Source organism: Tyto alba, unplaced genomic scaffold, assembly GCF_018691265.1.
Source record: "Tyto alba isolate M040663 unplaced genomic scaffold, T.alba_DEE_v4.0 Super-Scaffold_14, whole genome shotgun sequence".
Lineage (NCBI taxonomy): Eukaryota > Metazoa > Chordata > Aves > Strigiformes > Tytonidae > Tyto > Tyto alba.
The window spans coordinates 59,642,978-59,660,266 of NW_024881276.1; the positions used below are offsets into that span (position 1 = coordinate 59,642,978).

At 39.6% G+C, this 17,289-nt stretch overlaps 1 protein-coding gene across 2 annotated transcripts in view; it reads left to right on the forward strand.

Moving 5' to 3' along the window:
* Nucleotides 1–17,289, forward strand: part of WARS2 (tryptophanyl tRNA synthetase 2, mitochondrial) — a 50,051-nt gene that overhangs the window by 5,910 nt on the left and 26,852 nt on the right. The window contains exon 2 of one of the 2 annotated variants that reach the window (XM_042788789.1): nt 15,687–15,944. The exons of the other annotated variant lie outside the window; for it this stretch is intronic. Within the exon in view, the coding sequence (XP_042644723.1) occupies nt 15,687–15,944 (258 nt within the window). The remainder of the gene's footprint in view (nt 1–15,686; nt 15,945–17,289) is intronic. 2 annotated transcript variants of the gene reach the window in all.

Here is a 17,289-nt window from a genome sequence, read left to right on the forward strand (position 1 = left end):
ACCTCTAGTGTCTCCTATCCAGGTTGAAATGGAAGTCTTTCCTAATTAGTCATTTGTTTTTATTTTAATCACTATATAACTTACTTTTAATCCTCTAGGGAGACTGGCTTATCTTTCAGATAAAGCATTGGAAGTGTTCTTAATGCCAGAATGAAACCATTAGCTTAGGAATCGTTCTCAAAGCTGAAGGGAAGTTAGTATGCAGTGAGAATGTACATTTCTTGGGTCTCAACTAGATTTGAGACAACTCATATTTCCACACAGATTTATTAGATCTTCCAGTCATAGAGAGACTTCTCCTAATCTGCCTTGCTTAATACCTTGTCACTAGTGGATTTTGGCCACTGTTGTAGCTGCACAGGAGAGAGCTCCCATTGTAGACAGAAATGAAGGATCTTTGAGGCGTGAACGGGTCCTATTCATTTCCATAATGGAGTTCTAACAATAAAGTCTGGCAAACATAGATTGTTTTAGCAGGAAACAGCCCTTTATTCTGGCGTCTTGGCAGGGCTTGGGTAGAGTCCCATCATTCTTTCCCCCTCTGGCCCTTGCTTTCAGTCTCTTGGCTGAGCCTGTTTTTTCTCTTGAGAGACTTGTGTTTTTATTAACTTGGTTTTGTACAGTGAGTTTAATGAAAGATGCTACTCTGGCAGTCCTAGATGTTGAAATTTTGTGCAAATTTCTCGCGTGCATATGTTGAACAAACATACTGTGAATTGTACAGTCTGTAGTGGATCACCTCTGTCTCTAGACTGCAGACTGGGGGTCTAGTTTTAATGTTGTTTCATTGGCAGATAGAATTTCCATTTACTAATACAGCAAGTGCTGTTCTAGACATTCAACAATTACTTTTTCCATGACACAAGTTGTGGTTTATGCTGGGACTCTAGGGTTAGATGAACAAACATTTTGTGGAGTTGACTCAAATTACAGTAGGATCAGAAGCTGAAGAAAACCCTTACATGTTAAGTCACCTTAGATCATATATTTTTGGAGCTCTGCTGAGTTCATAAGTAGTGAATTGAAATTCTTTTCCTGTTGGTTATTTGAGCCCTTGACTGTAACAGTATCATTCTTGCAGTCCCCAACTCAGACAAATCATGGAGCAGATTTTATAATTTTCTGTTGTACCAGGCAAATCCATGTATCCACTGGACAGGACTAAATACATTTTTTGCCCCAGAGATGTCCACCTTGAGAGTGCTCTGACTCCCACTGCAAGGGAAAGGAAATTCATCCATATTTGTATATATGTATACACATACACACAAATACACAATGAAGCACATATACTTTTTAATTTCCATCATTCTTGTGATGATTGCTACCAGAAATGAAATATCTGCTTTTCCTTTTAACTTCAAGTTCTTTGAATTATGCTAGGGCTTGTTTCCACTTCTAGGAGCTGGCACAAGTTTAGGTGAAGTTTACCTGATTGCTTCAGTGATGTCTGCACGATATCTTAATGAAGAATTAGTGTTGTGTGGAGGGAGAACTGATAGGAGTTTCCTCAGTTTTCATGGTGTTACACATAGGTCACATTATAAACAACTACCAGGATGCTGATGTTATCTTCATAACCAGGCAGATAAACCCCTCCTATGCTTCATTTGTATTTAGATGACACTTCCATAACTGTACAGACTAGGAACTTTCTATTGTTTATATTACTTTGTTTATAGATAAAGGGGTCGGAGTCTTACAGTATACATTAGAAGGTGAATTAAGTGCTTATTGTTGATATTTCAAAGTGAGGTAAGCCCATCTAGTTCACCTACTTAGGTGCGTGTCAGTATTTACATTCCTGTGCCAGGGTTGGATAGTGCTTAGTTTCCATTTTTGAGGCTCAGAGATCCTGTATAACTCCTCTAATTCCCTGAAGTATTCAGAAGCTAAAGTGAGATGAAACTATACATACTCCCACTCTGACAGATGGGAGTATATGTGGTTTTGAATCCCCTCTCTGTCATTTCTGGTCACTCAGTGACAATCAAATATTATATGTTGGTCTTCACAGTGTCCACTTCACAATCTGGATGCTGAAGTACTAACCTCATTTGGAAGGTTGTTGACCAGCATTCCAAAAAAAAAAAAAAAAAAAAAAATTGCTAGCATCTTCACAACTTCCTAGGCTCACCATCATCTTTTTTCCTTTTGCTAGGTGGAATCTGTCATATTAGCTGTGCTTTGGAAAAGATATAGCAACATTTCCATGTTCATAAAAGACTCCAGATTTCCTGATGATCTCACCAAAGATTCATATAGCAACTGTTTCTGTCACTTGCTTTTATACTTGTAGATACTCTAACATACCTGTCCTTTGGCAGCCAGATTGCTAAATGGCCTGTTTTGAGCTTGTCCAACAGCAGGAACAGTTCTTTGCAGCGATACTGCCTTAATCCTAGGTCTCATAGGCATTCACTTTTCTGTTTACCAACACTGCTTTTTACATTAAAAACAGCAAAGAAATATGGGGAAGTACAAACTTTCGATGACAGAACCATGTTGTGCTATCCTTCCTAAATATAATCTTTTTATAGGCACATCAAAGTTTCTTTCAAAGGTGGTCTTTGACTTCTACTGGAATTGGGTTATCCATTTGTAAATATTTTTCTTGAAATCACATACTTGCCAAGATGTGGAAAGACTTTACTTAATAGGCATCCATAGGGTGCTTTCCGTTTGCGTGGAAGAACAAAACAGTTTCAAACATTTCAAAGCCTCTTTGTTGCTTATGTAAAGGGAATGAGGGGTCCAGCCCTCTGAATTCCTGACCGAATTTCATTTTGCATCTCTGCTGGCAACAAATTAGTCCACGTAATTGCTGCCACCAAGAATGAGTACACATTCTGCTGTTGGTACATTTCCACTGTTTTTTTTTGGGGGGGGGCTTGGGGTTTTTTTGTTGTATTGTTTTGTTTGTTTATTTGTTTGTCTTCTGGAAGATAGCCACATTTGAGATCTTTGCAGAGTTAAAGCAATGTCAGCACTTTGCATGTTCATCAAGCATTAAGGTAGGTCAGAACAGTGAAAAGTGCTGTCATTCCCATTAGAGAGACATTTCTACAGTTGGCCATGCAACATTGTAAGTCTCTAGCAGAATACTTGCTAGTACTCAAAGAAAAATGGAGTATTAGCAAGAAAAATTGAGAGTCAGTGATTTGCCTGGTTTCCCAGAGGCTGGTTTGCCTAATACAGGTAAATTAGCAAGGGAGATCTCAGCTTTATAACAAAGCAGCGAGTGTCACGTGTGAACTAGGGAATTTTTCGTTTAATGTTTCTGTGCTCAACGTGTGTAATAAGCGGAACTGTGATTACAGTTTGCTGTGATTTGGATGTCATGTGCTATGGCCATTCAAGGCTCAGAGGTAACGTTATCTAAATTTCTACAGGCTTTAGGTCTCAAACATGATAACCCTTAACTGTACTGCTACAAATCCTTACCTGTACTGCTTTTGTTTTTACATTCCTTAGATGTTAGTGACCAAGGGGCAGACTTTTTTAAGCAGCATTTTATTGTGCAAGTGACTGAAGATGCTGGAGCACATTAGATAATACTCCTACAAGAACTTCCTCTCATGTAAGCAAATAATTTGTTCTGTATGCAGAAAACTTCATCAGCTGCAAATTCAGTCTGCTTGTTTAGTGGAAATACAAACACTACACTCATCCCATCTTCAACTCAACCTTGGATTTTATTGACCATTTACTTTTTAGGGTCAGTGCTTATATCTAAACTAGGGCATCCAGATGAGCTTCTGTGCTCCTGGACACAGGAACATGCCTTGGTTACATCCTCTTGGAGGGCAAGACCCGAGCACAAATGAACCTCTCTGTCTCCCTCATCCGTTTTTTGTCCTTGTCCTGGTTTGGGCTGAAATAGAGTTAATGTTCCTTTTGGGGAACTAGAATAGTGCTGTGTTTTGGATTTAGCTCTGGGTTTGGTATAAGAAGAATGCTGATAGCACACTGATGTTTTCAGCTGCTGCTGAGATTTCAAGGACTCTCCGACTCCCCATGTGCTGCCCGTGCGCAAGGGCACAGGGAGCAGGGAGGGAGCACGGCCCGAGCACCAGACCCAAACTGGCCAGTGAAATATTCCATATCATGGCACGTCATGGTCACTATGTAGAGGAGGGGTGGTGGGGAAGGGGCTCGCTCGCTCTCTCTCTCGCTTCTGGGATTGCAATTGCGGGATCTTGGTATTTCGGGGTCGCTGGCCGGGAACGGGCTGGGGATTGGTCAGCGGGTGGTGAGCAATTACATTGTGCATTGCCCATTTGTATTTTTTTCTGTTATTGTTCTCATTTTATTACCATTATTAAGCTGTTCCTATCTCAGCCTGCAAGTCTCCCTTCACCCCTCTAATCCCCTCCCCCATTCCCAGGTGGGGAGGGGGAAGGCTGGGTGACCAGCTGCGGGGGTTGGCTGCCGACCAGGCTCAAACCACGACAGTCCTTTCTGTGGAAACAGCCCAATTTGGTGATTTCAGGACAAACCTGCTCTCATAATAACATCTTAAATGTTTTCTGTGAGAATCGTCTGTCTTCAGAAAAAGTTTTTAAAATTCTGTAGAAATCTCTGATGCAAGTATGATGATAATGTCTAAAATACTTAAACTGATAGAATTGTCTTCAGAATAGACAAAGAGGAACAGTTGTAGTATTTTCTTTGTGCATGTGTGCACCATTAGAGAATTTACTGAGACTTCCACATCCTAAGGCCTCTCAATAGCCATCAAGTGGGGTTTAAAACTTTCATTTTCACCTGAAATGAATTTCAGGCAGTGACCACAAGGTGAAAGTTTTTGAACAGCTGTGTTAATTTTGGCCCAATGTGAAATGAAGCCAACATTTCCTTGCTACAGGAAATTGCCAAATAAAATAACAGAGAGGAAACGAACTACTCTTTGAGGTTCTAGGACAGTATTCTGAAGAAGCATAGTAATTCTAAACAAAAAATATTTTTTAAAAAACATCCTTCTAGATGTAAGTTGATAGTCTTTGTTTATATCCCATAGGGCAATCTTGGTAGCAAGCAGAATCCCCACTTGAAGAAAATATATAAAAAAAAATATAATAAACTCTCTTTCAGCTAGAGGTCAGAGAAAGAGTAAGAGAGATCAGATGTTTTTAAGAGATTTGGATACTACTGTGATCAAAAACGTAAAACTTCTTCAGTTTCCCTGGGAGGGAAGTATTTAGTTATGGGGACATTCTTTAGCTTTTTGTTTTGCTTTAAGATTGTGATGGTTTTGGTACTTAAAATGGTTCCATCTATTAACTTATAAGTAGATCAACATTTCATATCTGAAATAACCTATATTTATAATTTAGAAATACAATATACTTTTATTTACATTTTGACAGTAATGCTTGTATTATAGCAAAATGAGTGCTAATTCTTCACTTGTTGCTATCTGTTTTATTCTGTTGAAGCAGTGTACACTTCTGAATGTAAGTCTATACCAGTTTACAGGTGTTAAATGTTAACCTGTATTTCACATCTCTTGTTGACACGGAATGTTTTTTCAAAGCATATCAGTGTTCAGCTGCTACCTGTGAAAGGCCTCAATTCTTAAATTGTTAAATGCAGGTAAAGTCTTGAATCTTGAAATGCCATGAGATCTAGCTTATCTAACTAGAATTCTAATTTCTCTTCCATCCTCTTTGGTCATTGCACCTTGACCTTAATTATGCCTATATGAAATCATAGGCTAAAAGGACCAGAAGACATCCAATCAGAGGTGGTGTCCTGGTGTTTCGCCTGGCCCAGAATAAAAATTAGGTGCTCCTATATCTTTGTCACCACATCTCAGTTTTTTAGGGGTATTTTGGTTTTGTTTTGGTTTTGTTTTAATAAAGAACCTCTTTAAGCACTCTCTGAAATGTTTTCTTTTTCTTCTTGTTGGAAAGGTTTTTTTACATCTGGTCTGCATCTTTCTTACTGCAATTTAAGCTCATTGTTTCTTACCCTATTAACCATGGTCCCAAAAGTCATATGTAGAAAACTACATATTTAAGGCATATTTAAGACCTTGCCTCTCTGTAGTCTTCCTTCCACTGGACTAAACTTCAGTTCTTTCAGGCTTTCCTCCGCAGTCATATTTCTGAGGTCTCTCATTGGACTTGATTGTACTTCTATGGCCTCTTTCTAACACTGTTTTGAAACACAGGACCTAAGACACATGCTGGTGCTCCAGCTTGAGGCCATCTTCATCCTGAGTAGGATGAGTAAATTGTTTTGTGTCTTCAGGTTTTTAATCATATTCGTATATTCCTGTGCAACTTTTGCTGTATTTTATAAAAGTGGTGGTTTTGCAGCAGCATGATTGATCATACTCACCTTCTAAAGTGTTACAAACACCAGATCCTGTTCTGCAGTTGCTGCCTGGACAGCTGTTCTCCTTCCTGTGTTTGTGCAGTTGAAGTTGAGTAGTCCTTCTTGTACAGATCCCTGTACTTTTGCCTGCTAAATAGCATCCTGTTTTTTAAGACCATTTATTCGCTTTGTCAATATCATTTTGAACCCTCATCATCCTTCCACCTTTGTGTCATCTGCAGATTTAATGAATAATCTTTATTTCATAATCAAGATTGCTCGTGAAGATATTAAAACATTAAATAATACTGGACCCAAGAGAAAATCCTGTAAAACTTTGTTTTATCTTTCCACAACCATTGTAAGCCATCAATAAGTGCCATTTTGTTTTTTTTTTTCTGTCCAGTTCCACCTGCAACATATATTATATTCTAGATGCTATTTCTCTAGCTTGTGGGAAACTGAGATAATACCAAAACTTAATGAAAATCAGGATATAACCTTTAATACTTCTTCTCCATTCTAGTATCTGTTGTGTTTAGAAGGTTATTAGAGTGATCTGACATCACTGGTTCTTGAGAAATGCTGCTGTCTGCTGTTTATAGCTGTAATTTCTTCTAAGTTCTTTATTCCTGTATTTTCCAAGAACTGAAGTTGAGCTCACTTTTACAGAGTAGCTCTGGTTAGGTGAGGTCCCAGAGTGGAGCATGAGGTTCTCTGCACCATTGTGTTTTCTGCTGGCTCAGGGGGCTGCAGCTGGATCAGGAAGGAGGTAGACCTGGTGGGTACTTTGAAGAGCTGTTTCCAAAAGGCATCTGTGCCCTCACATTTTAATTGCCTGGTTGCTGCTGGTTCAGCCACATTGTTCAATGAACAGTAAACTAGTTTTTCTTTGGATTTGTGTCTTAGCGGTGTTCTCTACAGTGTAGTAAGCCCATGTCTCTGCTCCTTCTCATTTTCCCTTGTGCCACCTTCTCCAAGCAATGCCTACAGTACTGTAACTATCAAATTTTCAGCTTCAAACACTGTGTGTGTCATCTAAAGGATTTGGAAGCAGCATATACTGAACCGGCCTGACCCTCATGCCTTGCCTAGCTGGCCAGAATGTTCCTGCTGATAGCTCAGCATGCTTAGCTCCTGCTGCAGCCTCCTGTCAGTGAGGCACTAATTTGGTTTATATCTTAGCACCTTACTTGTGTGATAGTTGTAAAAACACAGTGTTATTAAGCCCTTACCCTTTCACTGAGTTTGAGTGAAATGAGCTCGTAAGGCCTGCAGTTAATGTCTGTAGTTAGGCAGTTTGATCGGAGAAGCTTTATTGCCTTAACTTAAAAAAGGGAAGTAAATTAATTGAGAATAGTTGATGCAGGGTTAAGGCTGATAGACTGCTGCCTGTTTTGCACCATCTGAGACCATTAATTGCAGTTTTGTATATGTCTTTGAAAACCAGGAGATGCAGAAGTAGTGCATGTGTCAGCATGCACTGGACCTGCTCTATAACTGTGCCTCTTTGGGGTATGCCTCAGCTTTGAAGAGAAGCCATAATATACTGTCCTTCCAGCTGATGTGGAGAACTGCAGGGAGCACAGCACAAGAAAATAACACTGTGTGGCTGTGTCCTTGCTAAGGAAGACATCATGGTTTAGAATAAGATTGGTGACTGCCCCTGGCTGCATGCAGGCCCAGTGCTTGGTTTCTTCACCAGCTGTGCACAAACCCTTCCCACTGTCAAATGTTATCACCGCTTCTTGTCCTAGGCCTTCTGCAGAGTACTTCAGCCAGCTCTTCTGTTTTGTTGACTGCTGGCTGCTGAAAAGTTCCCTAGTCAGAGTTTGTATAACCTGTTTCACTCGGCGCGAGAGGGAAGGGTCCGTGGTTGCCTCGGGTCCGGAGGTACCTTCTCGTGTGTGGCGGGGTGAACTGCAGCAACCTGCTGTAGATAAGCCTTGCATCTGTCAGTGCAGCTGTCGCTAGCACATTGAGTGGCACGTGGAGCTCATAAAGGCAAATGAGAAAATACATTTGTGGGACGCAGCGTACCACATTAAAGGATCCATTTGCTTAGTCATCTTTAACAAGGCAGCATGAGAGGGCAGCCTAACCCAAATGCAGTTTATACTGTATTCTTTTGCTAGGCCTAGAGGGCAGAGTTAAATTTATGGGGTGGGGTTAGTATGTGCTGTAAATGTTCCTCTTCTAAATGTGTTTCTCATTTTAAATATAAATATTAAAATCGTACTTAAGTTTAAATATAAATGCATTTGACATTTAAATAGGGGGTACTGTTTAAATCTTACTTTAGTTCAGTTTCTGGGCAACAAGTTAATCCTTTCTCAGAAGCTATTTATCTGAAAACTTGCTCTGGTCTAAATGCGTTTCTTTCTAATGTAATGTTAGATCCTTAATCCCTAATTTTAAGAATTAAGCATGATGAAATAGCATTTGTACCAAATGAATTTGATGTATTGAATCACCAGATCAACATAAACATGTTTTAAAGGTTTCTACAGCAAGTTTGTGGAGAGGTAATTGCTTAAAAAGCAATAAACGGAACAAAGTCTGCAGTACATATACTGCTTCGAAGTTTGCCTTTTCCTACAAATTTTTTCTGTCTCTAATAACATTAACACTTAAATTGTCCCAGTTAGCCTTTAAAATTTATGCTTTAGCTGGTAAAATCTGACTCGTCTGGTTTCCCTTAATTTTGGTGCTTAATAGCTGTCTGAAGACAGGTTTTGCTAAGCCAATATTAAGTGATGAGCATATCATTTTAGCAATGAAAGCTTTGAAGTTGCAAAGTATTAATGAGGGAAATTAAAAAAAAAAAAATCACAGACGTATGCAAAAGATGTAGTAGTCGGTGACTTCTGTCAGCCAAAGAATTGTGTCTTTGAGGTTGAGACAAGTTTCTGTGTTCTGGGATTTTTTAAATTCCCTTTCTGATCCCTGTTGGGAGGATCTTCATGTTTGAAATTTCAAATTTTCCAATTTGTGTGTTTTACTCATGTCTGTGTTTGCTTAATGCTGCTCTTTCTTACCTTTGACTTTCACGTTTTCTTTTCCTCTGGCAAATTTGAACTTGCTTCAGTTTGGGACAACTGGGGTGAAATGAACTGCCACGGATAAAATTATAACAAGAAGAGCAAAGTCTGTGAATGATCCTTTGCTGTTTCCTGAGTTGTTCCAGTCTCATTAATCAGTGCTGGTGCTGTGGAGGCTGTGTGGTGTGTTATGTCGCCAGCACAGCAGCTTCTCCGTCCCTTTCCCCCACCCCCCGCGTGCCTACACAGTGGGGAAAACTAGAGAGGGAAGCCATCAATCTTTCCTGTCTTAGATGTCAGCAGTGATTCTCCTGTCGACTTCCTGCTCTCTCCATTGTGCCCACCACCTGTGTTTAGAATTAGCTCTGTGATGCTGCGGATCTCGCTTGGTTCTTCACCTGTTCTGCCTCAACTAAATAGCTGTTAAAATAAAGCAGAGCGGCTAAATGCTATAGCATGTGAATAGTAACCACCATCGGGTTGTGGGATGATTTCTGTTGCAGCTGCTATTGTAATTCTATCATAATTTCCTGTAACAGTGTGGGGGTTTTGTCTGAAATCTCTTGTTTGTGTTTCAGCCTAAATGTGATCTTGTGAGCAAGTCTTTAATTTAAATATGAAAATATTTATTAGATACATTATAGATAGAGGCATAAGCCTATCTCCCATCAGTTAGCTTGCTGGGATAGATTTATGAATGGAGTCCAAATAAATTAATCAGCCTGAAGCTTTGTCCTTCAGTTACTCAGAGGATACAATTAACGAAAGACTCTTTGGGATTTGATTTTTGTATCACTATATGTGGCTGTTGGAGGTCTTGAAAATGTAAATGTCCATCTCCCTCATCACTGGGTAGACAGAAGTTGGGATGTACTTCCTCTGTACTTCTAGGGCAGGATTAATGTTATCATTTTGTGGTCTGTTGTGTTAAATTATAGGTCTAAACTGGACTCTAACCAGCCAAAATTTTATGTGTACTTTTATGTGATTGTATAAATGTTCTCCTATAACAAATTAAAAGTATAAAGCAATCCTAAGAATTGTCTGTCTATTGGCAGCTTTCTCCTACCTCCTTGAATGGGTGACAGCTTTTTCCATTTTTAAAACCTATGAAGAGATGAGTGTGTAGACATAAAGTTTCCTTATAACTGTAGCTTGTCTGCTGTCATCTCAAGTGTATGATGGCAATATTTATGTGGATTTATAAAGAAGAGAGGCTCTGAAAACTTGAGTCCTGTGAATGCTTTCACATGATTTTATTTGTGTAACTCCTTTGTGGAAGAACTGCATTATGACTGATTTTACCACATATTTGAGAAACAGTTTTCTGCTGACTGTGCCAGGCAAATATATGTATTCAACAGCTAAATTCATATTCAACCCTCACAGAATTCATAAAGCTAAACATGAAAGGTTTAGGATACTAAGAATTGGCTAGTGACGTGGGGTGGTTTGATCTGTGAGGATCTTTTCCTTAAGTCTAGCAACTTTGGTGTGTTCTGCAGTTCTAGCACATTTGTCTCATGAACAGGGAATGAGTGTGTTTTCAACTGCTGAATTGAGGCTTTGACAATTGTAGCTCTCCTTACTACAAGTGTGACATACTGAGAAAAGCTCTGCTTTGCTCCAAGAAAGCAGAATTGGATTTTGGAAGCTATCATATTTTCCAATATACTCTTTTGCATTGAAAATGGATATGGCCATACTGTCAGGTGTCGGGGTCAGACTTCAGACGTCCTGCTCTGGGACAAGAATGTAACCCTTACTCCTGATTATTTGAGAGCATTTGGATGTTGACAGTTTTTCAGTATTAGAAGCAGCAGTTATCTCATCATGAAAAAGGAGGTAAGAAAACACCGGAATCTTAATACGTTTTGGGCCAAACTTCATTTAGAAACGCTACTGAGAAATGCACAGTGGTGTTTGGAATTGCCATGCAGAAGTCTTATTGAGAGAAAACAAATAATAGACATGTCAGATACTACAGGAGTGAAGATTAACATGCAGCACTACTGGTGTAGGTGCACACACCACACAGAGTTAAACATATGAACAGCAGGCTCACACTGTGCTTACTACAGATGTCTGAATGAGTGAGTGCCTGTGGGCTGGAGCTGCATGTCTTGTGGCTTTCACTCTGCTCCATTGGGAAGTCTTCACTCCTTTTGTTTTTATCCTTTTCCAACTCCAGTACTTTTGAGCACACAGCTCCCATCCCCTGACCTAACATCTCCATTGAAGTGCATTCCAGCCCCATGATTTCATGGTACCAGGCAGAACTCCCCTGCCACGCTGCTATGCTGCCCGCTGCTTCTCACGGAATGAACAAACAGGGAACATAAACTCTTTCCAAAGGAGCAATGTTCTCTGTATATTTTTAGTGCTAGAAATCCAAGATTCATTTAAGGGTGTTTTGGGGAGGCTTTTTTTTAAATATAGACTTCTGCTAACACAATGCAATATTTCATACCACCCTATTAGCTATAACATCTCGTGCTTTATGTTGACTGGAATCAAAGGAGTTAAAGATGAAAGACTTCTAGTCAACTGGTCCCTCAGCTGGGAGCCCATGTGGGTTTGTTCTTTGTAATGTATTTGCTAGTCTTTTACCCAGGTCCAGCCTAGCCGAGCTTTCATTATTGGGTTTACTTGTTTCTACAAATTCCATACTTTATGTCAAGTAGTTGCTGAGCCTAGCCTCAGTATAACACTGCTGCTCTTTGTGTCTCATGTTTAGCTTGATAATTATTGTCCGTATGCTGAACAAACATTTTATAAGTAGTTGTTTACCATTTGAACATGAAAGTACTATTAAAGGTGCCATGTTTGATTTCACAGGTATTCTCTTTCCTGGATAGACAGAGAACTTTGTTCTCTCTTTATGAAACTGTGTCCGTTTTATATGATACTTGGGTGTTTTCTTTCCAACATGTAGTGTGTTGCCAGATGCTAACTTATGTAGTATTACGATAAACCTATCTTTAATTTGCTCATTGTTACCCTTCAAATATTTGGAGTTAGTACAAAATTTGAATGTACAGTTTGTGTTGAAACACTGATGTCTTGTATTTTCTTGCTGAAAAACATTCTCAAACTGCCTGTTTAAATGTCACTATTGCATTCGTACCATGTATTTGAGTATATTATGCTCAAACTAGGGGACATCATGTTGGATGTATTGGCAAAATTTTCATAGTGACATAATCTACAAACAAGGCGGTGATCTGGGAAGGGGAAAAGGTAGATAACAAACATGTCATGGGAAGCGTATGAAGCAGGGATTGTGGCTGCAAGGGAATAGAGTCTGTGCGGCAAGGTCTGGAGACAGAACTGTTCTCCACAGGCTCAGGGTGCCAGCTTGTTTTGGGTCAAGAAGTTGGCATGAGCTGATCTGTGCTGACTGCACAGAGATTCCTGCTTTCTGGTATAGCAGACAGTTACCTCAAGGGATAAAGCTGTTTCTGCTCTGAAGTAGCACTAGCTTCAGGGTCCCAGGGAAAGGAAGCAATAACATCAGGAGACATTTCAGGTGATGCTATCTTTGTCTAAACTGTAGTTGAAAGACGAGCAAGTTTCTGCACCATGGTTTAGCATGATCATCCTAACATGCTTTATTTGATGTGTGTTCATAGTGGATTTCTAGAACATTATGAAGTTTCTTAGCTATTCTAACAGTTCAGGTAGGAAACATATTTTATATAAAGTCACTGGAGCCGAGGCAGTAATAGCTTCCTTACCACATGACATTCTCTGTGCATCCTACTGTCTTGATACACCATGCAAGAGCTCTTCTGGAAAGCAAGGGGTGGAAAACAGAAGTGAAGGAAGAAAAGAATACAGGAACACAGGAGGGATGAAACTGTCTGATAATAAAATGGAGAGCAGGGTTTTAAGAAGCTATAGCCTGTGTAGAAGAGTGTGGTTAAACAGGCATATAAATGAGCACTGGAAAGCAGGCCAGCACTGTCGGGAGAGATAATTCTGGGAAAGAGCATCAGGATTTGAACTGAGTGAGGGGAGACAGGGAGATGAGGATAGGAAATGTGCTCTGACAAACAACCCACTGTTCTGGGATGCCTGTAGGGGCAGAACACCATCATAGTGATCATCTGTTTATGGATTTAGGGATAAGTTTTCTTCTTGAGTTCTTATTCTCTTGGTGAAGATCAGGAACATGGGAAGTAAAAGACAGATGTTATACCTGTAAAGTACCTGTTTCATTACCTAGCAGCTTGCTCTGTGCCCTTAGTAATAGAAGTACAGCTCTGAAGCCTAGTGAATCCTGAGTTCCCAAGTTTCTACAAGACTTCATTTAATTTATGTATGTTGGGATGCTGTATGTCTCCTTCTCTAGGTAAGCATCTGGCCCTTCTCAGTGTTAACAAGAAGCTGGCTGCAGTCCTCGGGCCAGGTAGTAGCTTAGTGGGAGGAGGGAGTGTTCTGTGAGTGGTGATAAATGCTCTGATGTAGGTTCCTAGGGAAACAAGGGATCAAATGACAAACAAGGAACTGAGTAGCATAATTCTATTTTTGTGTAACGGAAAAAAGAGGCATAGGTGGTCAAGGACTGGAGCACAAGAACTGGAAGTTAGAATTGCAGTTGGAAGAAACGGTGAGCTTTTCATTGCCGTGACTACCTTGCAGCTCCTGTGCTGGATATTCTCCAAGAGCACTTGGAAACTGGCTCAAGAATATACTAGAAGTCACAAAGATATTTGGGATGGGGTGAGGAGGTTAACACCTGGACTTAAATATGTAGGCATTGATGTGAGCAGGGAGAAATTAGCATGGCTGCTAGCCCAAACCTGCTCTTACCTGTCAGTACAAACACTTAAAACATTAGATAAGAAAATTGCTTTGATCTGAAAAACAGGCTAATTTTGAAAGCAAAGAAAATTTTTCAGCAAATTTTGAAGGAAATGGACTAGGCTTTCCTGAAGTATAGATCATGTTAAAAAAAAAAAAAAAAAAAAAAAAAGTCCTATTCCACTTGGAAACACTTTCTCATTAATTTTTCTCAAGGCTGAGTCAAAATGAATTAAGTCAATTCGAAGTCCTTTTTTTAATAGTTGAAATAATAGTACTTGCTCTTGACTTTTGCTGCCATTTTGTGTGGTTTCATAGCTGTATGACTTCCCCCCCCCCCATACACAGAAATGAAAACAGACTACATCGGTAAATAAGTTCTCTCTACTTTGTTATAGATGTTGCTTATAAAATTTAGCAGGAAAAAAATCATGCAGCCAGAGGCATAATGAAGTTGATGTTCCTACCACACAACGGAGTCGGAGGGTTTGTATTGTGCAGCTTTGTGACTGGGACTCCCTGCTGAGGTTGTTGGGACCCACATTTATAAGTCAAGCAGTCTTGCATGCTCTTATGACTTGGCATGTAACAAACATTTTCAAATAAAACATTGCTGAGTTACTTCTGAATATGGTGGAATTCTTTGGAAAGGTCGGGGAGGTAATTGATCATATGTTGACAGCTTGGGGCTCTGAGAAAATGGTCAGATGGACGGCTGGGATGCAAGAAAATAAACTTTCCAAGATGGTAACTGTCACTTAGCCAAGCTATACATGTTTTAAGCTTTTTTATCTCTGCTCACATCTTAACCTCAGTTTCTTAATAATTTTTTGCTGCTTCTCTGTGAACTCTCTTCAGATGTTGATGCTTTTCTGGTAGTGATGCATCCACAGTATTCCAGGTGTGATCTTGAGCTATGGCAGTTTTTCTTTGTAGAGCCCTTTTAGAAACTCTAGTGCTGCCATGACGGGTAGTTTCAGAACGTTGATAATCTCATTATTCTTTGACCTTTGGGTCAAGGGCTAGGTTTCTTTCAGGAACCGCTCAAAATGTTCTTTGCAGCTAGAAAAATAAGGCTTCAGCATTCATGGGAGTGAAGATGACAATCTACTGGGATATTGCATATGTTAACAACAAAAATGTTTGAATTTCTCTACACTGTGATCCTGAGTTTCTGTATCAGAGTGGATAATGTACTAGAGAAACAGCTTCAGCGCAAAGAAGGATGAAAGAATGTACCACTTGGTTTCTGAGATCTAGTTTTCATTGATTTTGTTTATAGCTGTTTGTTTGCATATGCAGTCTGACAGCTAGTTGACAGTCTCTCTGCAGTAAAATTAGAGTATTGTGACTAACTTACTGCAATTATTTTTAGGCAGTCTTAGGTAATTTATACATTAATATACTGACAGGAGGAGAGAAGACACAGTCATAAGTGAGGCTTTATTGATGACTTTAAACTATAAAAGAATCTGTCAAAAAAATGCATGTGTTAACTTTACCAATGCTTTGTAACAGAATATGGTCATGGATCGGATTTTCTCCGGTATCCAGCCAACTGGAACGCCTCATCTGGGTAACTACCTTGGAGCCATTCAGAACTGGGTGAATCTGCAGGAAGAGTGCAGCTCAGTGCTGTATAGCATTATGGACATGCACTCTCTCACCATGCCCAAGGAACCAGCTGTCCTGCGCCAGAACATACTGGACACCACTGCTGCCATCCTTGCCTGTGGTATTGACCCAAAGAAGTGTTTCCTGTTCCGTCAGTCACTGGTTAGTGTTCCTGTTATGTTAGATTTGTTTCTTATTAAGTGGCTTTCCACCCATATTAATGAATGAGCATAGCATTAATGAATGAGCATAGCATTACTGAACTCCTTTATCATCTTTGTGTCAGTGGTCCTAGAAAATGTTAGTAGTGTTGGATTTCAAACTTATCCTTTACTGCTGTTTTGAAGTGGCTGAAACCATGATTGAGAAGTCCATTTAGGGATAGGTACATTTTCAATTTCCCAAGCAGAGCTAGGAGTTTGTGCGGGTTATGATTAAAATACTGAAAAGGCCTGTTAGGAAAGCATTCATTTAGCTCTGTAAGTCTCACTTTAGTCACAAGAGGTTAACTCATAAATGCATAAACACAGTCTGTGCAACCATAAAGGCAAGTAAAAAAAATATGTTTCTATGGTTTTGTATCTTCTCTTACCACTTTATCTGCCAGCTGCATAATATCTCCAGTAGGTGATTGGCATGGTGAATTTTGTTAGTTCCATCATGATCACCAGGGAGTTACTTCATCTCTGGGATTTTTTTTTTTCCCTTCTTTGCTGTAACCTGCTTTTCATATGCACCTTTTTCCACCTGATCTGATAATTCATATGTGAAATATTTGCTTCTTCTCTTGACCACCCCAGAGGGTACTGGGTTTACCTTCCTACTTGGCATATGTCAGCCTAGTCAATGGCATGCTGCATTTTCCTGGAACACAACTTAGTTTCATAGCTTGTGCTCTTGTGAAGATGTCTTTAAATGGATGTCCAGCTTGCAACAGAACTGCAAAGCTGATGTGTACAGGGTCTGAATTTTAACAGTGTGAGATTAAACCATGGTATTATATTCCTCCTTTGACCACGGTTCTTTCCAGGGAGACTTTCCTGTGGTTGTCAAACTGCAAATGACAATCATAGCTCCATATCCCCGGTGGATATTGAAATGCTGAAGACAGATACACTTCCTGCTTCTCTTTGTATTAAAAAAACAATCTAAATAGATTAGCTCAGAATTCTAGTGGAGATAATTTATCCTTGGTTCAAATCTGTTTATCCTTTTAAATAAGTTACCAGCTTGGGTTTTATTTTGGCTCTGCTCTGACTTAACTTCATTCACATTGAGGCTGACATTAACATAAATAATCTCTAGGTGAGTTACAAGCCAACGATGCAGTAAAAACCAGTCTGAAGTTTTTTTTTTTCTTGTTTTCAAGCAGCTGAACAGTTCAGTTACAACACAGGGTCAGTGACTAGATACATGGAGAGAGGATTCTTCAGCCTAGAAGAGTGATGATTTGCAGGTTATAGTTAGAGGGGACTAAAGTAAAAGTTTATAAAACTGCAAGTGAAAT